This window comes from Bactrocera dorsalis, chromosome 2 (assembly GCF_023373825.1).
Source record: "Bactrocera dorsalis isolate Fly_Bdor chromosome 2, ASM2337382v1, whole genome shotgun sequence".
NCBI classification, from domain to species: domain Eukaryota; kingdom Metazoa; phylum Arthropoda; class Insecta; order Diptera; family Tephritidae; genus Bactrocera; species Bactrocera dorsalis.
The window spans coordinates 48,698,677-48,725,135 of NC_064304.1; the positions used below are offsets into that span (position 1 = coordinate 48,698,677).

The 26,459-nt window shown below is 35.5% G+C and overlaps 1 protein-coding gene across 15 annotated transcripts in view; it reads right to left on the reverse strand.

Annotated features, from left to right (window-relative positions):
• LOC105233786 (uncharacterized) overlaps window positions 1-26,459 on the reverse strand; it is a 109,574-nt gene that overhangs the window by 45,836 nt on the left and 37,279 nt on the right. For 13 of the 15 annotated variants that reach the window (XM_049447138.1, XM_029548345.2, XM_049447137.1 and 10 more), the window contains one exon: window positions 7,873-9,045. In XM_049447138.1, coding sequence (XP_049303095.1) covers window positions 7,873-8,983 — 1,111 coding nt within the window. In that variant the 5' untranslated portion in view covers window positions 8,984-9,045. Of the gene's footprint in view, window positions 1-7,872; window positions 9,046-22,433; window positions 22,457-22,479; window positions 22,690-26,459 lie in introns of those variants that run through there. The other 2 variants (XM_049447135.1, XM_049447134.1) reach the window with 2 other exon arrangements.

Sequence of the window (26,459 nt, forward strand, 5' to 3'; positions counted from 1 at the left end):
AAAATTGATTTTTTTTGGTACCTAAATAACCGTTCTACAATGAACCGATTAAATGGCCGCTATATTGCCACACAATTAGTCGGAACCTAGACTTCATTCAGAACGCACGTGCTTATTCGCGAAACTCTCCATTGTTCTCAAAATTGCAAGTGTTTTTTTTTTATTGCGTGAACGGAATTCCTCAAAATATTTTTTATGGATTCAGGACAACATGGTATGTATTTAATATTAATGATATAAAAATTAATTTGGTTAAAAAACTATTTTTTTTTCTTTTTTTAGAAATTAGTTTTTTTTGTTATAGTTTCGGGCGAGGTCGAGCTATGAATTATTTTTCTAGTAAACTACAGGGTTTCTACTTAAAATATAAGCTTAAACATTTTCCTCGTATTTCCCCCTTTAAAAAAAGCGCGTTGAAAAAAGTTTGTCAGTTGCATAAAATGAGTACTGTTTTATTTATTTTTTTAATTAAATACTGAAATCCTGCTTAATTATTCTATACGGGTGGTACGAGTATATAGATGGTATAAGGGGACTCTATCGGAGCCGGTGTGAAATTTGGACAATGGGCGCGGCACCGCCCACTCTCTGGTGAAATCCCTTATCTCGGGACCCGACTGAGCGATTTCGACAAAATTTGGAATATTACTTTCATTTTCTTGTGTCACTCTGTGAAAATGAGTGAAATCGGACTACAACCACGCCTACTTCCCATATAACACAATTGAAGATTCCATTTGTTTCCTTCACTTTCCAGTACAAAAATAAAGAATTAATTAATATAACGGAATAAAATTTTGCGGTAATAATTCCCTAAAGTAAGCTACCTTTTGACCAATAATTGTCTAAATCCAACCAAAACTGTTCAAGCCCCTAGGTACCGAATATGTGAACCCGATACCAATAGTTGACTTTTGACGGAAAAGATCGTTCAATGTGTAAGATATGAAAATGAATTGAATCACACAGAATCCTTTTCTGACAATAGTATTTCATTGTGTCAAAAATGTGTTGAATCAGGTCAATACTTTCCTGAGCCCCCATATACCTAATATAAAGATTTTAGAACTTCTAGGTCACTTTATGTTGAATATATCCGCCAATATTTGGGCCAAACCAATGAAAATTGCAGAACATAATGGGTTGTCAAAAAAGTCTTGCGGTATTTTTATTAATTTTTTTTATTTTATTGAAATTGAAATGAATTTTTGATAACTCATGCCCAGCTCTTGACCGATGCTACGGCTGCTACTATGCCGGTCTCTTTCGACCAATTCAGCGAGTTTATCGCAATTTTCAACGACAGGCCTACCGGAGCGTGGCGCATCTTCGACCACCTCTACACCAGAACGAAAACGTTGAAACCATCGTTGTGCGGTGGAAATGGAAACTGTATCGGGTCCATAAACTGCACAAATTTTATTGGCGGCTTGAGATGCATTTTTGCCTTTATCGTAGTAGTACTGTAAAATATGCCGTATTTTCTCTTTATTTTGCTCCATGTTTGCGACGCTATAACTCTCGAACGACTTAAAAGAAACGACAATCAATCAAACACGTGTTAGCACGTGAAATGAGCTTTCCAAAAAGGTATAGAATGACCCGATGCGACGAATAAAACTAGAACTACGCGCTTTCAGCGCCAACTAGCGAAAATACCGCAAGACTTTTTTGACTTTTTTTATTCATAACAGTATATCTTTGCGCCTAAAATAGATACAATTGCGCGAAAAGTGGACCCCTCCAACACAACTCTCCACCTATACGAGGTATGACAATTAAGTAATGAGACTGATTCCATAAAAACCGTATGTTTGAAAATTATTCTACAACTCTGCCATTCCCTTCAAAGTAGTCCCCTTGGGCAGCTATACAGCGATTCCAGCGCGTTTTCTGGAACTCTTCGACTGGGATGTCCGCGATACCCTCGTCACGACCGCCTGGATGTCCCTAATCGACTCAAAATGGGTTCCTTTGACCACCGATTTTTTTTTAGGAAACAAAAAAGTCACAGGGTGACATGTCGGGCGAATAAGGCGGCTGTTGCAACACGGCGATCCCTTTAGAGCCCAAATACTGGGACACGCTGAGGGCGGTGTAGCAAGGCGCGTTGTCGTGATGCAGGATCCAGTTACGGACGATGTCCGGGCGCACCCTGTTGACTCGTTTTCGCAATCTTTCGAGTACTCGGCAATAGTAGACTTGATTCACAGTTTTCCCCGGTGGAAGGAATTCTTTGTAGACGATTCCACGGCTATCAAAAAAGGCAATAATCATCGTTTTCACCTTCGACTTGCTCATGCGAGCTTTTTTCGGGCGGGGGGCGCGCGGAGACAACCAGACCTGGGCACGTCTAAGAGCACTATAACCATACAGTCTTACAATTTAAACGTACGTTTCCAAAGCTGTTTTGCCCAATCTGGAGCAAAGTTTTATGGCGACGCGTTGCTTTTGATTTCGTTTTTCCATTTTCGTGACGAGCACACAAACACACGTCTACTCAACTTGACGCAGCAGGTGACCTAAACAAGCTAGAGCGATGGTACATATATCAATGGAGAGAGGAGGGATGCCGGAAAAAGAGAAAGAGAATTTCAAGGACACAAGTTTACCACAAGCGCAGCAATAAAATCAGTCTCATTACTTAATTGTCAAACCTCGTATAACTATTACCAAGATTTTTGGACATCCTCTTGACTTTGCTCCATATGATTGCTGATTGTATATAGGGTACCTAAATGAAAACGAGGGAATATTTTTTTAAAATCTGGTCGGCACTACCCCCTTCTCAAATAGATTCAATACATTAGGTCTACAACTTTACTTCCACCGTTTTCCAATATATGTCTCTAGGGTCAAGCACTGGTCGATTAAAACGTTTTATATCGATCTTGGACATTTGTGTCAACATTAACCCAATAAAATATTTATAGAGATCTGTTTGCATCCCAAACGTATTCTCAACTGAAATTGTCACTTTTTGAGCCGAATTCTCGACATTTGCGGGAAATTTTGCTTTTCTTTTTTAATTCCAAGAAGAGTGCGGCTGAGGACCCGTCCACGCTTTACTGAGGCTGCCACATACATAGATAATACTATTACTCTACTACTACCATCTACATGATTTTTATAAGGTATTGAAAAAATATAGAATTTTTGCAAAGCAACTTGTGTTAATTTACAAAAAAATGGATCACAAAGCATTTCGTGTGTTAATTAAGCATTGCTTTTTGAGGGAATAAGGGAAAAGATTTCTGGACCGTTTTTATACAATAAAGCCTTAAATTTACAAAAAAAAAACGGCGGAAGCAAAGTTGTAGACCTAATAAAATGTTCGGTTGCACCCAAACTTAGTCCTTCCTTACTTGTTTTATTTTAACATATTGCATTATTATATTTAATTCTACATTTTTATTCATAAAATTACTTTAAATAATTTTGTCCGGTTTTTGAGACCAAATGCTCCTATGTGCGACGTTTGGTCGAATCTAGACTTCACCGCAGGACAGCACGCAGGAACCCACTTCTAAAATTCGTAGAAAGACGCGTAGACTTTGTCAACTCTTATTGGTCTAAGACAACAAATCAACAGAAGTATGTCATTTGGAACAATGTAACCAAAATTAATCGCTTAGGTCCTGATGGTCGAAGGTATGTTCGCCGTTCAATTGTTGAAGAATTTGATCCTCGCCATGTTCCACGCGTAGTTGAGTATGGTGGAGGTCTACTCCATAAGAATAATGGAATTTTACACAAGGAGAAATACGTCCACATTCTAAAAAATGTCAAATTGCCATGGTCTGAGGAAAATTTGCATTTTATAGGGAAGATAACAAATCAAAGCATCCGTCTAAGTTGACACACACGGTTTTTTCATGAAAATTTTATCAATGTTTTGGAGTGGGAATCGTCCAGCCCAGACTTAAACCCTATAAAACATCTCTGTGTGATATTAAAAGAGCCATATGAACCAAAAATATCCCAAATATGGATGTTCTTTGTGATGATATTAGAGCGATATGGCAAGCTACACCATTGGTGCGCTGTGGAATCGATATGAAGCAATAATAGATATAGAATAGATAACCAACAAAATAGTAACTGAAAGTGGGCAAGATTTTGTAATATAATTTTTTTTTTGTTGATAAAATATTTTCGTTTCTAATTAGTTGTCGCACTAAAACCGTTGATTCCACATGTTTTTGTTAAAATCTTCAAAACAAAAATAAATTTTAAACACAATTTTTACTATTAGAGTTTAAGTTTAACATAGGGTTCAATAAAATAAGTAAAAATACAATAAATATACGTGATTTATTTGAATATAACATCATTTACTTCAAAATAGGAAGGTAACAAATTTTAGGTGTAATTCTTCATTTTCTTTTAACGGATGACCCAACTAGAGGTACAAAGTTAAAGTTAAACTGTTTCCTGTGGGGTTATGTAGAGTCCAAAGTCTATGCGAACAATCCCGCTTCGATTCAGGCCTTGAAGCAAAACATCACGTGTGTCTTTCACTAATTATCAGTCGAAATGCTCGAACGAGTCATCGAAGATTAGACTCAATGGATGGACCATCTAAAACGTAGCCGCGGCCAACATTTGAAAGAGATAATCTTCATAAAATAAATGCCAAAGAGTGTTCTTTCGAATAGTAATAAACTCCATTAAATTTGATGTTTCTGTGTTTTTTCTTTAAAAAAAGTAGCGATCTTCAAAATAGATCCCCCTTTACAACAAATAATTTTGCACGTTTTTTATGCAATTCAAGAAAATGATTAGAAAATTCTTCAGGACTTTCGGAAATACGACTTTCCGGTATCTCGTTCGCATATAAAATAAGGAGCTTAACCACATCAGCTATATGACCGTGTTTTTTAGAGTACTTCGAAGTACTTATAGTTTTTGACGTTATGGAATTTTTCCTTTTGAGTCTTTGCTGCGTTTTTCTTAATAGTTGCCTTATGATGGCAGATTATTGTCCATTGAAAAATTATAAATATTAAAATGAGTATAAATAAGTCGAAAATAACTATTTTTATATTACTAATAAAGCAACAATCCGAACTGTGCTATCTTGAATGAAAGATATGGGATGTAACCTTGAAAGTATTTATGCCTGCTGTGCATATCAACCGCCTTCGTACATCATTTAGATTACATTGTTTTCAAAACAAGAAAAAAATAATAATTGTTTGAAGAAGGTATACCTAGGTATCCATTTTGAAATGTTTATTTAAAAAAGTTTCTAAATACATAGATAAATCAACATTCGTTTAAATAATCAATTTCCAATTGATTTATGAGAGTTAATTTCAATATTCACTTGTATAATTATACCAGGTTGTTGGTATGTAAAATTAAAATGCAGTGATTAATTGCAAATGCATTAATGCACATAGATAAGCATTGTGGTGCATTTAACAGTGGCACAACTTCCACTTTTTGCGCCCCCCACTTTGAATGCGAAGTAATGAATGTGCTAATGTGATACTTACCTAAGCAAGCAAGTGGAATTAAACGCGATAAAGTGTTTAAAATGTAAAACGGTAATTATATAATGAAAATTCAGCAACTTTCAAGTCAACAAGCAATAGGAGTCTAAATATTCACGTATACTAATACTTGTTTTCCTTTCCAATAGCGGATGTGAATCATTGCGGTTTTATTTATATATAACAACAAGACACGTCGTAAATGCGCACAACTCAATTCTATTTAAATGCTCAGGTGATTCGGAAATTTATTCATAAATATTTTTCGTTGCAAACAAACACTTAAATAAAAACAGCACAGTGTAATTTGAATATGAAAAAAGTTCGTTATTCTATAAATGTATCCAAGAAACATTTTATACTCTTGTAAATTACTGGAATCAAAGCCAGGGAAATACCTTAAGATGTAAAACCTCAAGCAGAGGATCGGGATCTTAGCAATTTTATATATACATACACCATATATTACTTATACACTGACTTATGTATATACATAAATATTTACATATTTACATTTAATACAGCCGGATGTTCAACAATCCTGGTAATGGTTATATGGGGGCTAGGTGAAGTTGTATTTATTTTAGGCACAATGATATAATAATACTTTCTGAAATTTTCATGGAGATAACTCAAATATTGGTCAATATATCTTTATATTTAGTTATGGGGGCTCAGAGAAGTATTGACCCGATTCTACCCATTTTCGATAAATAGAATTACTACTGCAGGAAAAGGATTCTATCTGAATTTCTATTGCGTATCTCACACATTGATCGACATTTTCGAACAAAAGTCCTGTGCAAATTACAGTTTTATACCTTAATTTAGTGCTTAGTTATGGCACTTTATATGTTTTCGGTTAATAGCGATTTGTGGACGTGGCAGTGGTTCACTTACGCTCATCTAGAACTTGTTTTTTTTTTACTAAGGAACCTGCTTACCAAGTTTCATCAAGATATCTCAATTTTTACTGAAGTTTCAGCTTGCACGGACGGACGGACAGACAGACAGTCAATCGGATTTCAACTTTTCTCGTCATCCTGATCATTTATATATATAACCCTATATCTATCTCGTTTAGTTTTAGGTGATACGTACAACCGTTAGGTGAACAAAACTATAATACTCTGTAGCAACTAGTTGCAAGAGTATAAAAATGTAAAATTTACATTGCGTATGAGAAGGCGGAAAAGAAGGCATCCTTTGCCCTAGACTGCTATAGAGAGATATATGAACGGTGGAAGTCGCTGGAGAAGAGGAGCAGTGAATATTTCTACAGATGGGTAGAAACTGGTAGAGCAGGTTGGAGAACACGTCTTCTAATCTAGCTCTACGCTAAATTTAGCTTTAGGCTACTGAATTCAGGTGGTGTGTTTAAGGCGTAAGTGGTAAGTATTAAGGTAGCAATTGATTTGTTGTTCCGAAGTGCAGCTTAGTTGAGCTCAAAGGTAGTCAAGAAGGATTTATCTTCACTAGATATTATTATTAATTTACTTCATTATCAAACTCGTTTGGGTGCTTGGTCATAGCAAAATAGCTGCAAACTACAAAGCCAATGATCTAAGAACAGGGGCACCCTTAAGCCGTTCATATTGTAATGGGAACGAGTTGGTACTGGACCAAAGGACTTCGCGTGTGCTTAGAAGTCGTTCTTCAACGATCAGCTTCTGCGACATCATTTTAACTAAGGGTAGAACTCCTACGCTACTACTGAACTACTTGCCCTCATTAAGGTTCATCCTTCCGCAATCGTAGGAGTTTTACTGGTCATTGTTCAATAGGCATTTATGTCGTCCAGCCGTACGCAAATTGTCAAACTTGAGTTGAAGACGGGGATGTGGAAACATCCAGGCACTTTCTTCTCTTTTGTTCAGCTTTTGCAAGACTTAGATTGCAAAAACTCGGAGGTCATACCTTCGGTGAACCAGGAGACATAGCTGAAACTGAAATTAGCTGCCGCAGTAAAATTGTGATCGCGTCAAAGCACTTCATCGGTTTGCGAGCTACTTTATAAATTTTATAGGTGGTCTAGGCAACACAACGGACCGTCGTTACAAGTTGTCCAAGTGAAATCCCTGTAAGGATTGTTCATATAACCGAACCTTATCTTGGACGAAATTATACTATAATTTAAAGTAAAGTAAATTAGATTTTTCTACTGAATGTTAAAGAGCATGAACTGGACTTTGTTCAGGTCTTAATTTGGTAATATTTATTTCCCTCCAATTCTAAATCAGGTTTGTTAAACTGCCACTTTTTACAATTTCCAATATACAAAGTTATTCCTATTTTCTTCAAATTGTAAGTACCATTAAGTGATTTTTAAGCCACACTACAAAAACAGTTATGGATGTTACAAGCTCGCACTTACCTTTCTTGCTGCTTCCGGCTTTGATAAGAATCTTTGTTTGTTTCTCATGTGGTGGTGGAGAACTCAATTCTCGCGGCTTCTTTGGCACACAAAGGTCCAAAGGCTGATCCATTATACTGCCACTTGCATCATCTTCACTGGCCTCGCTCACCGATGTGCTACGCATATGCGCCGGTTCTCTTAACGGTGACTGCGGTTGTTGGGAAAATTGTTGGTGAAAATTACGTAGTATACTTTTAGGCGACTTAGCCGGCACTGGGGGAAGCGATACAGCTGCGTTTGATGAAGAATTGGATGACTCGTCCATTGCGTCGCGTTGAGGAACAATGTTGTTGATACTGACATTGCTGGGGACAAAAGTGCGCTGCTGATTCGGCGAGGCAAGTGCCCGCCAACCGAGGATATCAGCTATTGCATGTGGTGTTGGCCGCATTGGTGGACGCGCATAAACATGTGGGTGCCAGCTTTCTGTGACATTATCGCTAGTTTTAATTTCGAGATCATTATGAGTTTTGGAGGGTTTTAACGACGGTACCGCAGTTGGTTCCAAGCGTCGGGGATGTGGTGTTTTAGCGCGTGGCGGTGGTGGTGGTGGCGGAGACAGCGGTGTCTGGAGGGGAGGTGCCGACAAGCATGCTGTTTCCAAAGAGGCCATATTACTACCACCATTCGTGGGACAGTTGCCAGTCAAGGAGCGTGGTCCCGCTTCAAGCGTCTTCTGTAGGAAATTTCCAGTAATGCGTTGCTCGGGTTCAAGCACTTTTAGCAAATTTGAAAGCTTTTCTTTGTTGCTGGGGCTTATGCAAGCGTGGTTCGCCGCTAAATGCTGCGCTGCCATATTGTGATTTAATGCGCCAATTTGATTATTATTCATGTTGAAATTATTATATTGCGGCAGACCATGTGGTGGTATGGTCAATGGACTCTGGTACACATATGAACTGGCGGCGGCCATATTTAAGTGCTCCTGCTCGGCTAGTGTTGCCTGTAGGCGGGCGTGTGACTTGTACTTTTGCTGTTCTTTGGCGAGTAGTGCGGCGGTGCTGAATATAGGCGCATGCGCTCCGCTTACCATTTCAGCAACAGCGTCACGGTCAATTTCGGGCATCATTTAAGCGCGCTCTCTGACCGTATACTTTTGGCGAGGTGTAAGGTGCAAAAGGAAACGAGGTTCTGTTGAAAAGATATAACGGTTAGTTAGAAAAATAATATATTTGTCGGAAAGATTAAAAATCTAACAAAACATCATCAAAAGCCTTAATTAAACTAAATTTGGGATAACAGTACCGCCCCGAAGATGATCATCGCGCGTATTCTACGTTTTTAGTTATATAGTATTGTTAATAACCTTTGATATTTATACAAGGGGTTCAAGACGAGTGAGGCCTTCAGAAAGACTATTAATCCGTATACTTAAGCAGTATCGATCTTAGGGGCTTTGGCCTCTACGAAAGAAATCCTTTTTTAAAAACTGCTGCTTTCGCCGGAGGTTCCGTATTAAAACTGGTTATATGAAAGATAGTAAACACTAACTGCAGAGTATTCTTTTTCCACTGGGTTAGCCACTTATTTCCGAGTAACTCTGCGCCATAGCATTGACTCATACCAGTTTAATTAAAATAATTGGTTAGTAGCTGCATAGTTCTCGTAGAATGGCGAGAACCCATACTGAACGGCGGCCATTTCGCATCTGTATGTCAACGACTGTTTATACAAGAGTATATACATACGTATAAGTATATTATTCCAATTATGGTTATCAGTCTATGGCTGCTATGGTCTGCAGATGTGAATTAAGTGATTTTTTTTAAGTACAAATGTATCAATTTATCAGAAAGAAACAAAGGAATGCAACATAGTACAAGTATAAATAATGTTAAGGAGGTAATAGAACCTATTAAATACGATTTACAAGAAAGAAAGAGCTAAGTTTGGGTGTAAGCTAAAATTTTATACTCTTGAAACCTTACAACTTGCAAGAATCAAACCCAGCTACCGTTATATACCAAAGATCGAAAATCGTTCTATTAGATATATGGGTTAAGTATGGGAAGTAAAGCTATAAAATCCATTCCATTGTGCCAATATTATGAATTACGTTTTCACCGTACACTTTAAGATAGCGGTGCGTCGAAACAGGAAAAGCTGACGACTGTGCGGGTATTTCAAGCTGAGCCGAATCCAACAAAAGTTAACGCACGCAGCACTTCCAAGCAAATGTTTGCCCGTTTTTTGGAACAACTGGACATACATGTCTCAACCGTACCACTAGAACAATTCATTTGTTTGGCAGTTGTCTTTCAAGAAATTAGGAAAACCAATCACCAAAGACGAGTCACTCATCACAAATTGCATTTTTGAGTTAACAAACTTTCAATTTGTGCGGCTCTTCGAAAAACGCATGCAAAAGTATATAGATTTTAATGGAGAATATTTTGAAAAACAATAAATGACTTTCGATAAAATTATATCCTTTCGAATTACGAAAGGATGAAGTATTTGTTTTTTAGTGGAGTTCAAACTACTAGCAAATTTGGAAATTAAATTGGTTTTTGATTGAACCACATTAAAAAAATTGCGAGATTGACATTTAGAGGCAATCTGAGTTAAACAAAACTAAAATAGCTCGTGAAGATTTAGAATTTTAAGAATTTATCTTATTTCCAAGTATGGTACTATATAGTATAGTATAGTAGCGAAATTCGTCATCGTGAGCCGATAACGTCATCACGTCAAATAAATACATTTGCGTAAATAAGAATATACAATTTTATGTTATTATAATTAGTTTCATAAATAGTTAATATGGGTTATTTTCTATTTGGCTATCTCAGCATTCGTAATTTAATGTAGGTATGTTCCTTATTTCTCTGTATTTAAAGTCATATAGGCTTTTTATGCTAATACATAGTTACATATCATTATATGTTTGTATATGGGAATATTTAGTGGACTCATTTACAGTACGGCCGACTGCCAATTACTTCGCTTCGTCCACATTTTGTTGACCTGCTTTGCGTTTATAAGTTAATTAATGTTGTTCAAATACTCAGAGATAATGGATACGACTGGCTTCCCTACGATTGGTGAATTGGCGAGTGCTGCAAACATGGAAAAGTAATCGACTTGCCTTCAAGCACAACATTCAACATTGTAAATGTGTACATATACCTAAATATATATATATATATATACATATATACTATACATGAAATGGTTTACATAATTAATTATATTGGTACTAATAATGGCAATAGTATATATGTATATGTATATATAATGAATATAGTACATAACAATACCAGTACACTTTTGTTGTTATGCATGAAAGATGTATAGTATGTACATAAGTAGATGTTTATTATTAAATATATATAGGCATACTCGTATACCTTTCAATTATATTTAGTACCTGGATACTACGCAACTCAACTTACATCCACGTTGAAAAGTTCAAACTAATTCCAGTTAAATTCTACCAAATAAAGCAAACAATTATAACAAAACAAACAAACAAAATAGTCTAGGATCAATTCGAATATCTCAAATCAGTGAAAAATGTTGCGATGTGAAGTGATAAAGTTAATTAAAAAACATTCACCAAAAATTGGAGAGGTGAAGCAGTACCTCCCTGCAACAATCCGTTAATTTTTGACAAAAAAATATAAAAGGTCTCTATTGGAAATGAGAAAGCGGATCTATGTAACTTTGCATAAAAATATGTTTATGTTTGATCAATTATCTTAAACTACTAAGCAAAATTTATTTGAAATTGGCACCGATTTTCGATCAAAAATCTTTCTGAAACATTAAACGTTGAAAACGTCTTTGATTATGACAGTCGATCTCTATTAAATACGAAGACTAGGTTTATAGCTTCAATACTTCTCTTAACTGATTTCATGTTCGCTTGGTAACTCTACACGCTTCTATACTCGGAATATGCTCAGTATGTTCTAATACAAACACAAAAATCTAATTTGTTAAATAACTTTGCTACAATTGACATGTCATTTGAAGTTAATAGCGTGATGTATGTATACTTAAACGTTTTGATTTCGAAATCTATGAATATACTTAAGTAAATGCTCAAAAGTGAGGCATGCTTGGCGAAAGGACGAAAGAGAACGTGAGAGGAATAAAGTTGTAGAGCAAATAATACGAACACATGCGATTTTGAAAGTTATTTATATAAACAACTGAGGGAGAAAGCGGAAATAGTAAAGGACGAGTTCGCACAGATTTGTAAATCGTAATCGTAAGACTTTGGCATGTGTTAACGACGATAAATGCAAACGAATAAATGCGAATGACACTAATTTGCTCACAATGGCGGCATTGACTATAAGCTCTAGTCATCATAAATATGTGTGCGTGAGTAACGATTTGTTGTTGCAAAGAGAACTTTTGCTTTGGTTGAGCGGGAGAAATAGTTCGTAAGGAAATGTTGCGCAACATGTTGCTGACATTGGCAGTGCTTTGTTGCCGCAAGGACTGCTGGCATAGCAATTGCTAAACTATAAATAACATTTCAATGCAGTGTTAGGTAATTTGTAAATGTGACTTTGTACGGGTGGTGGGCGTTATGTCCTTATGTACGGTTTCATTTGTACATGTGGAAGTCGTTGGAGTCATTCATAAGATGTAAAACGACATTTCGATTTGTACTTTTGACTGGTTTCTTGTTATTTTTTCTTTGATTTTTTTAGGATTTTATTTTATGAACTTTTCGACTGCTTTATGAATCTACTGTGAAGTTTCAATAAATTTCTTCTTATCTGGAATACTGAAGTAAGGATTTATAATTTTCTCAGCTTCTTTCGCTATACGAGTATATCCCTATTAAAAAATTTAAACAAAAAAAAAATAACTTTTGGCAAAGTGCTCACGTAAATTGGCGAGTTGCGGACATACATATTTGTACTTCTGTGTACATACTACAAATAAAAGTATATTTCATTGAACGTAACGTGCAAAAAGTTTGTATGATATGATGATTACTGTACCAATTGCTCTGTAGTGGACCAATTCATATCTCTAGCATCATTATCCAGATTTGTCGTATATGGTCCAGACATTAAACAGCGCAGTGGTAAATGGACCACACAATGTACATATATGAAATGAGGTTAATAAAAATTGTTTCTTAATAAACAAAACTTTTTGGACTCGAAAGGTATCTTAACATATTTTCATTTTTATTCGAAAACCCTGGAAATTAAATATACGATTATCTGCGATTGAATATAGAATTAGTCAATCAGGGTTCTTGTATCGATACTGTTTTCCAACTTTTGATAGATTTCATGGCCATAATTTTCCAACTGATCCTTTGGGGAATTTATAATTTTGAATGTAGTGACTTGAATATGATACTATTAAACATGATTATCGATGTCATCTTCTTTGTGAATAACTATTTTGGGTGCAAAAATAATAAAATTGGAGAATAGCAATAAATTTGGAATCCAAGTTTAAGTTTGGTGGTTGTGTTTAAGAATAACTTTGGCAGAAGAATTATATTAAAATTTCCATTTTTCATTGTTGATATCAATTAAGGGACCTTGTCTGTGGGGCATTTGAAGTCAATACCAGCGCAAGTGTAAGAATCTTTACAAAATGGCCTATAAGTTGAGCTGCAAAACATTGTTATTTCATTGTAGACGAAAATGCGCTTTTCATTGAGATCACCAATACCCTACAGTTGAGATACTGATGAGAAACAAAATTGGTCCGAATCTTAATATCAATATTCTTTCTGCACATTTACTTGCTTACAAATCATTTCTGCGCACTGTGTTTTCGACGCTGTCACATTGCAAGCCGACGTAAGTTTGCGTGTGTGGGCATTGGCATGAAAGTGGGCGATTCCATCAGCATAATTTAGTGCTGTTTTTGTGTCATTCACTTTCGACCGTCGGGGAAGGAGAGTTTGAGGTTATGAATGGGATATTTATAAATGTGCGTTGAGAAGCATTTAGACAGATACGTGTGTATGAAAGTTACTTCCTACCACTGCTGCTTCCATTTCCATTCGCTATCAACTATTTATTATCATACTACTTATGATGCCACTTTATATACCTCATACTCCCATGGATATCCGTATCGTCATGGTCCCTAAATGTCAATGTTTTTTGTTTGTTTGGGCAATTCGAATTCATCATTTTTATAGTATGTAATGTATGTGTATGTGAATGTAGATAAACACATACATGTGTGGTTGTGCAAGGGGCACCCATATCTTCGCTATGACAGCACGAAAGTATAGAAAACAATCGATACAGCAATAAGAAGCTTAGTTCGAGCACTGATGACGATTACTCTGAGACTGCATATACATATATAAATATATACACACATATGCACATTAGCGTGTATTCGTATATTGAATTGTTGTCGTTTCGCTTGTATCGCTTTTGGTGACTTTGCAATATTCAGTGCGGCGCGTATCTCCTTTTTCACTAACAGCCCGTAGGCGTTATACGAGCGTTCGCTATTTGACATTAAGGGCGCAGATAATGCTTTTCAGATATTTAAGTAAATGGACATGTTTGGTTCAGCTGACGATATGGTTTGTGTGTCTGAGGCAATATTTTGCAGTTTTATTTGTCGATGAGGGTGAACTTATGGGCTCTTAGCTCAACGATAACTTTATTTTGGTTTTACAGTAGTATAAAAGATGTGAGCTATTTAAGGCAGCGACTGCGAATCCAATTATCAAGAAAAATTTGTAAACATTTTTTAATATTTTTAATGCCTTCTGCTCGGGTTTAATAATAATACTACTTTCAACTATATTAAGCAGCAACCTTAAACGTGCAGAAAATACATTAAATATTATCATAAGGTTCTCATGTTTTATACATATATACATATATAGATATTATCAGGGAAATTATTTTAAACTAATGCCGATATATTTGCAAAATTTCAGCTATCAAATTGCATACACACCCCACTGGGTAATTGACCCAGAAACACATAACAATTTCACTATAACTTTATGAACACCCTCGAAGGTATTGCAGACAAAAAATTGAACAAAAAGTAAAATTGGCCGCAACCACCTTTGTGAATTGAGCTCACGTAACTATGCCAAAGTAAATTCATTAAAATTTCCTAACCTCACATTCTTGTATGGTCACACATGTAGTTATGTGCCTTCCTGCTTGCACAAAGCTAATAAGTTTATTGCGCACTAATGACTAGTTTAGTACTAGTCATAAAACACTCAATATATTCAGTGACTGATAATAAGTGCCGAAAAATATAGAAATAAAGTGAACTTGTTAGAACAAAAACCTAATAAGATGTGTTAAATTAAATTCAAGAAAAATATAATCTAAAAATTATTCCTCTACTTTAAGGGGTTCTTGACGAGGCAGTTCTATTGAACTAGTTTCGACAAAGTTTAGACGAAATGTGATATCTTACACATCTTTGCTGGGTTCAGATGTTCCTTCCATGCAGAACATTAAGGTATTTGAGCAAGCCATCTCAAAAAGTCGCTGCAGCCTTCGTGCCCGCACGTGTTAGAACGTTTCGTGTCAATTTAATTAGCAGAAATGCCAACATAAAATATTTAAATCATTCGCTAAAAAATATTTCAGCAGAAGTGAGAGGAGGACCTTGCATCCATAATCAAAGGGTGCGAATTCTAAAAAGCATACGTGAAGGCGCTCGAGCGAGTAGTGCATGCACATATAAACTTGCATACGTGTAAACGCAGACATGCGGGAATTTCCTTGGGGCTAAAATGAATTTTTGCTACGCTTGTGACAAGTTTCCTGGAAATCAATTAGTGACAGCAGCCACAGGGTGGCTCACGAATAATTTCCGGCGTTATATAATTTATGTGCGCATAATATATTTGGTGAGACTGTACATATATGCGCTTATATGTTATATATGTATTCTCTGCTTGTGGCACATATAAAAGTTTTACCTTCCTTCAAAATACCATTTAGAGAAACTCTGAGCAACATCTGGCCAATGTACCCACAAAAAGCTTTTGGGTTGCTTGCAAGTGACTCGTGAATTTCAGTGAAATATTTTTATACAGACAACTGCAAAATTGTGCATGAAATATTCATATATTGAGAAAGAAGCGAGTGAGCGTACAAGCGTTCCTAAAATAACACAAATGAAGTTCTTCGAGGGCCAGGTAAAGGCTATCTGCAACGGAAATGAAATGCCACTTTAATTTTAATTTGTTTATCCTCCTGGCATTGTCCTTTCACTACCTACCTACGTTCTTATAAACACACATACTTATGGGCATACGAATAAAAAATAATTGGCTTGACGTGAGTAGTTTGTGGGGCGCCATGCCCACACAATCCCTTTTCAACTGCAGGCAAACACACGCATACGCTGACACGAAAGCGAGTTCGTTAGCTTAATGGTACACAATGTAGTGGTAGTGGTAACCTCGCATGCCGAGAATGCCGGAAATATGCTTCAGAGTGTGGCAATACAAATTAACTTCGGTCTCTTTTCGACTCATCTTCTTACTCCTCCGCAATCTGATTATCCTCTTTCCTAACAGTGCTTTTTCTTTCTCTCTCTCTCTCTCTCTCTTAAATATGTGCAAACGCTAATTTGGATTTTATTTACTCTTTTACACTTTAGTCTGTGCACTAGGTACTAAGTGGCTATACGCTAGATCATCCCTGTAGTAATGGCACAAATTGGCTAATTTCGTCGTTGAATTCTACTATATTCTAGACGAAATTAATTTTGGGTGGCAGTAGAACTTGATTTCTTGGTCTTGAGGCTTTTCACCTGAGCCTCAAATTAAGAAAATGGAATATTAAAATTTTGGAATTCGATATAGCCCATGCTTTCTAGAAAGTGAGCTTAAAGGCTCAGACTAGCTAGTAGAAAGTATTCGATGTAATGATTAGTATTGGAATTCATCAAACAAATTCCATTGATCCACGTTTAGGAAACTTAAAAGCTTAGTGATTTAACGGCGTCTGGATGTCCTTAGCAATAAACTCCGAAGATTCTTATAATAAAAATTTGTAAATTCAAGTAAGATATTTCATTCCAAAATTCTATCTACGTTCATTTGAACTTATGCATATATTTTAGAAGTATATGTACTCAAACTTATATATACGCTATGAATAAGCGCTTGTGCTCCTAAAATTACATCCTGCATTTTTGACTGTGTCCTTGTGAATGCTGTGCCATGAATTTGCTGTTATTGTTGTAGTCACTAAAAACGAACTGGTAGTATGGTCGGCGTTTTTTGTTACCATTATAACAGTTACTTGACTACCATTTCGTATGTCATGAATAAAGAATGTAATAGATTTCGACTGACTGACCTCGTTGTGATATCAACTTGTGCAGTTCCATTTGTAGAAAGTTATTTAGATACTCACTTATATAATATATACTTTTTTAAATATTTTATGAAGCAAAACTAAAATTGACTTGACTCAATTGACTCTGAGTGCATGACATTATTGAGTCACTAGTTTATTGCTGCGCTGATGTAATTTTTTGGCAAATAAGTTCGAGAAAGTTAAGTTATTATAAAATAGATGGTGACAGATCTGTCGGGACATGTTGAAGATGGAAGTATTTAAAGAATTGTGCAATTTCTTGTACGTATTTGTTGATCGCAATTAATATTGATGTTAGGAAACAGAAAAAATATTTCGAAATATTTCTGAGGATAAAAAAATATATGAGAAAAATATATTTCATAAACCACTAAAACAATTACAACTAAACTAAAGGTTTCTGCCATTTCTATTCATATGCTATGAAAATGGGTGAAATCAAATGATAAGCACGCCTACTTCTCGTATAACGGTAATATTGAAAGGTACTAAAACTCCATATGGTATTTTCTCTTTACGGTTAAGCATGAGTGACCCTTAGGTTATGGCATATCTAAGGGTCACTCATGCTTATTCATGCACGTATAAAAATTGTAAAAACAGACTATAACCTTTCAAGTTTCTAAAAGCGTATATAAGCACTATAGTGATTGTCCTGACTTTTTATCGCAAATGTCGATTAAAATGTGAGATATATTAATGAAATACGGAGAGAAAATTTTGCCGAAAATAATGTGCATTTTTATTAATTGATCACTGTTTGGTGAGAACACACGCCCGCGCTGGAGGTGGAGATTGTGAAGCTGCAGATTCTGTTAAAATTCGTGTCAAGAGCAGGCATCCTAAAGGATGACGACTCCTCTTGGACCTAGCAACTGAACACCATCTGGTATCACCAAGGACCAAAACTGGTCAACCTGGCCTACCAGATTAATATAACCCAACCTATTAAAAATGAGTGAAATTGGGTCAATACTTAGCCTTGCTAATAACAGAGTGGCTTTGAGTGCATATAATCGGGTCAATACTCCAATTAGCTCCCATATATCCAATGTAAAAACTTCAAACTTTCGGTTACGAGGTCACTTAAACACTCGTTATACTATTGTTTGGAATTTATGAATTATTTTCGTTGATAGCAAAATCTTTTGACAATTATTTAAATCTTTTAAAGAACTTATTACATGAATAATTATGTTTCTATTGCAAGCTTTTATTTCGACGGAAGAATGATAAGACCCGTTTGTATAGGGATAGAGTTTCTAGTAGAAAGTAAAGTGGCTACGTCAAGAATTAGTCATAAGCTTAAGTCATTTATTACTATTGTCTTCACCCCTGAGTAACCAAAAATTACTTGGGTGGAATAAAATTTGAACGTGCCTTTGAAATAATTATTTCAAAAGGTCAACACATCGCAATTATATATATATACTCTCGAAAAGTAAATTCTCAGAAAGTAAATAATCGCGGAAAAGTAAATCACCGTTAAGATTACACATGCACCTCGAAAAAGTAAATTTTTTAATTTACTTTTCAGAGAATGTGATAAAAAATTCGAAACGAAGCAAGCAGCGTTTTTTACGATGTTGCAAAAACACTTACTCTCTTGTTTATCGCGTCTGTTTAGTAAATAAACTTTGAGATATGTACATATGTAAATGGTCAGAAAATATATTGCAAAAGAAAAAAAACAAAAGAATATTCAAAAATTTTTTCTCTTCATAATAAATACATATGTTTTTCATGTAAATCCATATGTTTTATTGAAGCAAATAAATGAATGAATTTTTTAAGTTTAAAAATGCATTTAATATTATAAAAAACAGATAATTTATGTATATATTTGAAAAAGTAAATTATTCGAAAAAGTAAATTACCCAAAATACCAATCGATTTACTTTTCGAGAGTATACTGTATATACATACTGCTCTTCTTGTAATCTGCTAAAATTTGCAAACGCAATATTAAATTCCATAAATCTCCCTTCAGATTCCTCATCAAATCACGAAAGCTATGTAAACAAGTTCACTTTAATTTGAACAGCAATTGCTAAATGGAAAGCAAACGTTTGGTGCTGCAGATTTATAAGTAACGGCGTATTAAAGAGCCACGAAAACAACCACAAGAAGAATTCAATCTAATTCCCATTCTGGCGCTTGCTTTGGCATTCCGACGACCCTCGCATTGGCAAGTCATATTTCCCTGACAGTTGACAAAGCGTAACTTTATTATTGTCACAGCGCTCACACATCCCCACACACACACACGTGCACCCAAGCTCAGCGCTCTCACAATCTGCACATAATATAAACTAAACTGCTGACTGCTGTCTAGCGTTTCACCCAGCAGGAGGTGACGTTGCGGCACAACGCCGCGCACTAAAGTTGCAAAACAAGCGTGCTGCCACCCTCGCGCAAACAATGGCTATGCACACTCTCTCACATATAACCACCCAAGCATTTGTCTAACGAGCGCAGCGTTGTTATGAAATAAAAGCCCGAAATTGCTTGAAAATTGCGACGGATCAGAGAAAATGTTGTCGTCCCCTTATTTACTTAACGATATCCGTTTAAATGTTTCCCAGTTTGCTTTGTACGTTTCTTTTGCCCTATTTTACTTTACGGTTTTCTTCGTTCTCCAACCTTTCGCCTTTTTGATTTCTTTCCTAGGACAGTTTATAGCTATTCTTAAGCGCACTTAGATACATATATGACGTACAGACAATAAATAAATCCCTTGATGTGAGCGGTTGAGTACTTGATAGCTCCGCGCATATAAGTATGTGATTACACACAGGCATATATACCACATATATGCGGCAATAGCAGCGGGGAAGGAAGGAGCTTATCGGTTAGAGCTCATGTAAGGCAGCAATTGAAGTATATTTTATTAATAGCAGTAATATGTGCAAGTGCATACGTGTATACATACATATATGTGTGTGTGTCTGCCTTTAATTCTGTCAACAAAACATGAAGCTCAGCAAGCAGAAAGCGGCAAAGTTGAATTGAAAGTTGATTATTATTGTGTATAAGCAGCGCTTTCAGGTGGTCTGAAATATTACAATAATAAATATGCATATATGTATGTATGTACATATTTGAAAAGGTGAGTGAAATAGAAATAGATTGTAGTAATATTCGAAAAAGGTATTCATTCGGTGCCATTTGCTCTGTAGGTTCTCGAGTCCGTAGAAATAAGTATACCTCATTGTTTAAGTTGTTGGCAGTTGGCTCTATTGCTACTGATCTCAGTTTATTTGAACTCGATTTCACATTTTTAACAAAAAACATTAAAGTAATTGCTCAATTTTGAGAAACACTTCGCGAAATGATAATCATGACCATTTGATTAATATTGGCTATTTTAAGGGACATACTTGTTAACTGTCTACTTATAAGAATACAGCGTTTAGAAAATTATATATGTACTATATATTCATTCAATCAGATTTAATATGATAAATTTGGTAAATTACGCAATTCGATTTGGTCATATTAGACAGGAAATAAAAGTGAAGGTACATAAATGTACAACAAGCAGAAAGTCAGTGAATATGTCCAAAATATGATTAAAATGAAGATACTCGTTACGATATGTGGAAAAAAATCGAGGTCAAAGGTAAACTAAATTTTTCACCTGGATTTCTGCGAACCTGCACTTTTTATCATAAAACTAATTTAAACAAAAAATGTACATTATAAAGTTATTTATATATAATGTGTGTCTACTGTTTATGTAATAATACTCGCAAATATTGTAAGAGATCCGCTGCCTGAATTTGATATTAATTAATACTATAACAAGTTATTGAAGCCATAATATACCAGAAAACAGAAACTGTTTACTCAGTCTATATAATCGGTAGTCGATTACTCCAGTTGGTATATATTATAGGGGTCTTATAGGAGAATTTCTTTAGCGAATGTTTTTTTTTTATATCTACGAATAAAGAGGTAAATGAATTAACAATAACAGATTTTAGTTTTGAAGCAGTGTAAGATGGAGTAGCTCCGCCGGGACCACAACCCCTAATACAATTGTAACTTTATTACATGTGGTTTCTTGTCGAATAATGGAAATAGAGAAGTTCCACGCTTCTACGAAATAATAAAAGAAACCAGATACACCCCATTGCTGGACTGTTTTAAGTCCACTATTGCTCTAAATAAATGATTACGAGTTTATTTTGAGTACAGTTTTGGGACATTTCAGAATTTTCTAAGATACTTACTTATAAACCAAAAAATATGGTTTGCATTTTTGGGGAAAATATAGTAGAAAGTCATTCCGGGAATTATTATTATTCAGAAATCTTCGCTGCTAAATCTGGTATATTTATACATATTATATATAATCATAAAATCATTTACCTATATCTGATTGAGACACCACATCCTTCCATATCCTAAAACTCTTACAACCACGCACTTTCATGCGAAAGTTTCGAAGTAAATTTAATACACTGGCAAATACTTGTGCTCACGTAAACGTTGTTGTTGGAAAGTGTAACACCCACTTGGCGTTAAATATGCATATGCTGCAGAATATTTAATGCACGCAAATGTACTTACTCATATTTAAATGTGAGTTCTCTCGAAGACGCACAGGCATGCATTTTGCTCACGGTTACGCACATAGAAAGGTAACCTGACAAATACACATGAAGGGTCCATATATATGGAAATGTATGTAATAACACTACAAAGTATAAATGCGACAAACATTTGCTGTTTTCTGCAATGGCAATTGTAGCCTTTTGCTTGCCCTCTCGTGTGAGAGCCGGCCGGGGATAGGGTTTCTACTTACAAGGGGTGCAGAGTGCACGTGGCGTGTGGGTTGCTTATACGCCTTTGTGCACCGAAGCTGCACACTTTTCAAGTGGCTGTTTGGCAAGAAGAGCCGTGAGCGAATATTATAACTTCATGTGCCAGTGTTGACGCTTGCGTAACTTCATTTCCAATATGCTGGCAACCTTCTCACTGCCGCAAGGCTACTTAGATTGTACTATATGGTGCACATACTTTTGGAAGGGACTGTTTGCAGGTGGGTGTAAGCTGCGAAAAGATTGCGTGCAAATTGCTACGAGGTCTTTGCATGTATGTATATGTATGTGTATGTATGATTGTCTGCCTGTTAGCAGTGTATTTGCTATGAACTTTGAATTGTTTTGCCCATTTAATGACATTTCTTTTACTCACATTTACACGTAACTGATATCTTGTAGGTATTTAGTTATGTACTCACGTAAACAGTCGGTACACATATGACTTTGTTGCAGTGAGTACCGTGCTGTTTGGCTTAGTGTGTGTTCAAGTTAATTTTAACGTTGACAACGTTTTAGAAACTTCCACGAATTAGAAGTAGAATACGCTATTAGTTAACAACTGATTGCTGAAAGTGTTGTAACTTTGTTGGCGCTGGCAGTTTATTCAAGGGACTTTGCATAATTTATCACTAGAAAAAAGTAGACACAAGAGCTGGGTGGAGACTTTTAAAAAATCGTAAAATAATTACTATAATATATAATTACAATAACAGTAATGATTATTAATTATTAGTCATTTATATTTTTGATCTTTATTTTTATTATAGAGCCTGCAGGAAATTTCGCTATAATGGTCGAAATTTAAATATTTTCTTTGAAATTTCCACAAATTCTTTGTAAAATACTAATCTTTGGAATAACAAAAATTTTGAATATAGGTATCTTCTTGGAGAATAAAGGATGTGTGCAAAATTTCATATAGATATTTCTAAAACTGGGAGATTAGTTCTCGTATATACAGACAGACAGTTAGACGGGCAGACAGACGGGCATAGCTAAATCAACTCCGTTCGTCATGCTAATCTATCCTATGCTAATTTTACATGGTCTCCGACGTTTCCTTCTGGGCCTTATGAACTTCGTGGCTTCCGGGTATAAATATGTACATTTGAATATCAACAAAAAATAATCTAGAACCAAATAGCTTTTCAAGTGATTAAAAACTTATTTTATTGTATTCGTTATTTGACATTGGAACTAGTCAATTCAGCGTTAGTCAGGACGTAATCGTACGTTAATAAATCCTTCGAATTTGCTTAAAAAAACGCTTGCATTATGCTCTTTGAAACTATTTGCACACACACACAATTGACAGCTCGCTTGCAACAACCGAAAGCTTTATTTACAAGCGTTGTTCGCACTTCTTTTTCATCATTTCGTTTGGCCTCATTTCTTTTGGTTATTTGCGTAACACATCCGCTGTTCTTGGCTGCTCAGTCACAGCAGACTTTGGCGCAGTCGTAAACGATTTTTCGGGTTCCACAAAACAGAGAAAGAAATAAAAAAAACAAGAGCTCATGTAAAAAATGCTGCACTTAAACTTTTTGGCTATTAACTTGACTCTTTAACATGCAGTAGTCAACGACATTTGCGGAGGACGAAGGCGAAAGGACACAATTCACGGCATGTCGGGCTAATAGACTTTTGTGGGAAACCTATTTGTACTGTTTATGTGTGAGTGTTATTTCGTTAGACGTAATGGTGTTTGTGTGTGTGAGCGCTGGTGCCCAATGAATATTTGCAAACACACGCGGGCAATTAACGAGCTGCGGCATTTGGATGATTGATGATCTTTTAAATGTTTACAATGCTCAAGAATGTACACACGCAAGTACATAACCTTACATATCTATGTATTTAAGTGAAACTCAAGCGAGAATGCCTGAGAAAAATCAGTGCATGAAAAGCAAGAGACTATTATGCCAGTAGATAAATATGTGAATATGTACATGTGTACGCAGGCGAAGCCAGCCAAAGTGGTGCGACGACCTAGTTGGCTTTAAGCCACACCGAAAGCTAAAAATCTCACAAAAACGCCAATATTTTACGCAATTTAAGAAGTGTGTTTTTTTGCTTTGCTGCCATTTTCATTCGACTCATTTCGGTTTCTGTGTGCTTCAAGTGCTTTTGTTGTTTTTGTTGCTCATTTATGTAATTAATTTTTAGAGCAATTTGTGCGCTGCTGAAAATAAATCTTTCCGTCTTTTATTTCTCCTTTGCTGGCGTACGATTTCCTTTCCATTTTCGTGTTTTTGTGCTAAAGAAAAAGTTTGACCTCGGTTGGCTTTGTGAAAGGGAGTGCCATGAAAAGGTTTAATTGAAGGTGCTTTAAATTTTCGTAACAACCATTGAGAAAGTTTATAAAAGCGCAAATAAATTTATGGGAGCGAATTAAAGGCTTTGCTTTGCAGAGATTAACGCAGAGTTGTTCGGCCTTATTAGTGTTTTTATTTCAGAACTATTAAAAAAGAAAACTTTTCCAACGACAAACAATTTTGAAATCTTAAGTTGCTAAGAGTCGTTGTGTTAAGTGCAAAAGTTTCTTCAAAGCACTCTCAAAACAGCGACAAACTGCACCTTAATCCGCGTTCCCTTTTGTAATTAACTCTTGAGTTAACCCATAGATATAACGGAAACTTGATTAAACAGTTTCAGGTTTTCTTAGAAGAGTTGTAAGGTTTAAGAACTAAACAAGTTTGAAATAATTCGAAAAAACTATTTCTGAGAGTGTATTAAGTACGTGTAAAACTTGCTTAAGTGTGGACTTGCACATTTTACCATATTTTTCAAAAATCTTCTGTATTCGAGAATCGTAAATTTTTTCATGTGACAATTTATATTCGATATGTATAAGTAAGCATATGTTTATGGGACGATCTAACAATTTGACATCCGATGACATCGAACGGCTTTACCTAAACATGGACTAGGTTACGTGCATTTTAAACATTTCTCTGCTTTTCACCGGCTCCAGTAATAATTGTTCAGATTTTCTCCTTGAAAATTTTATTTTAGTTTCAATATATACTTAATTGGTTGTTGAACTTAATTGTTGTAAGGAAATACAGTTTTAAATAATTATATTACGTATAAAATATAACAGCACCAATAACAGACTGTCATCACTGCGAGTTTGGTCGTCAGGTGTCGTACTTATTGAGTACCGTTTCTTATTTTAAAAGGAAGGGATGGTACTAAAATAATCAATCTTATTTTCTTATTGTTAATTTCACTTTTTGTTGTGTCTGAATGTGAAAATAAGACGAATAGACTCTGACCAACATAAGAAGAAGACACTCTTTTATTAATGAGTCTAAATTGCTAGTCTGTAGTCGGCATTATGTAATTTATTTTCATTTGAATTAGTCATTCGCATGGGTTCATTTATTGTGTGCGATCTCTTCACTTTTCTTAAAAAATTGAGTTCCCTTTGCTAGAAAGTCGTCTTCAACAATGCGTGTGAGTGTTGGACAGTTCATAAATAAATTAGTATGTATATAAGCGGAATTTAACATCCGTTCACTTTAATTGATGATAAATTGCTAAATAAATGGAATTGTAACGCATTTGTGAAATTGCGAATGTCAAATGTTGCCGCCTTTGCGACCGCCATTGTTGACACGATTCATTAACGACATAAACAAAAAGTTTCTTCTCTCGAAAAACAACTCAATTTAAGTGACATGTCTCTTCAAAGCGTTACATATTTGACATTTTCTCTAGAATCTCTCATTAGTAAATACGAAACTGCCAAGCAATGAAAACTCGCTGAAACTTATTGATAACGCGGGAAAAACTAAACATGTATTGGTGAGGCCGGTGACGTATACATCATCAACCACAACAGTAAAGACAGTATTGGCTTTTGAACAGCGAATTAGGGTCCATTGCCTCTTTCTGTTGGAAAGAAATGAATTAATTGCCATTTCGCCATTTTCATTTACTTGCTTACTTTTACTTTTAATAGAAGCGTGCAAAAGATCTGGCGAAGAATATAAAAAGCAATTAAGATTCGTTACGTATTGGCTATGCATGCAACATTGGCGAAAGTGGCACGCAGAAGTTGCTGGTGAGTGTCGACGAGACATTGAACTTATCTAACAAATACATGCGCTCACACATTGTGTTGGGGGAGAGGTCTGGAAACCGTTGCGGCTGCAAAAGTTACCAAACAAATTCTTAAGTTAAACGAAGTAATTCGTAATTAAAACATCGCCATTGATGCGGAAAATGATGGGAGAAGAGTGATGCGCAACAGTGGTACAGCTCTATACATACTTTAGAAAAAATCAATTAAGGATTTTGAAAACTTGACATGCTGCATTATAGACTTCCCATATAACTGATATTTAAAAATTGTATAATTCCCTTTTATAATAAATCTTTCGAAATCGATTAA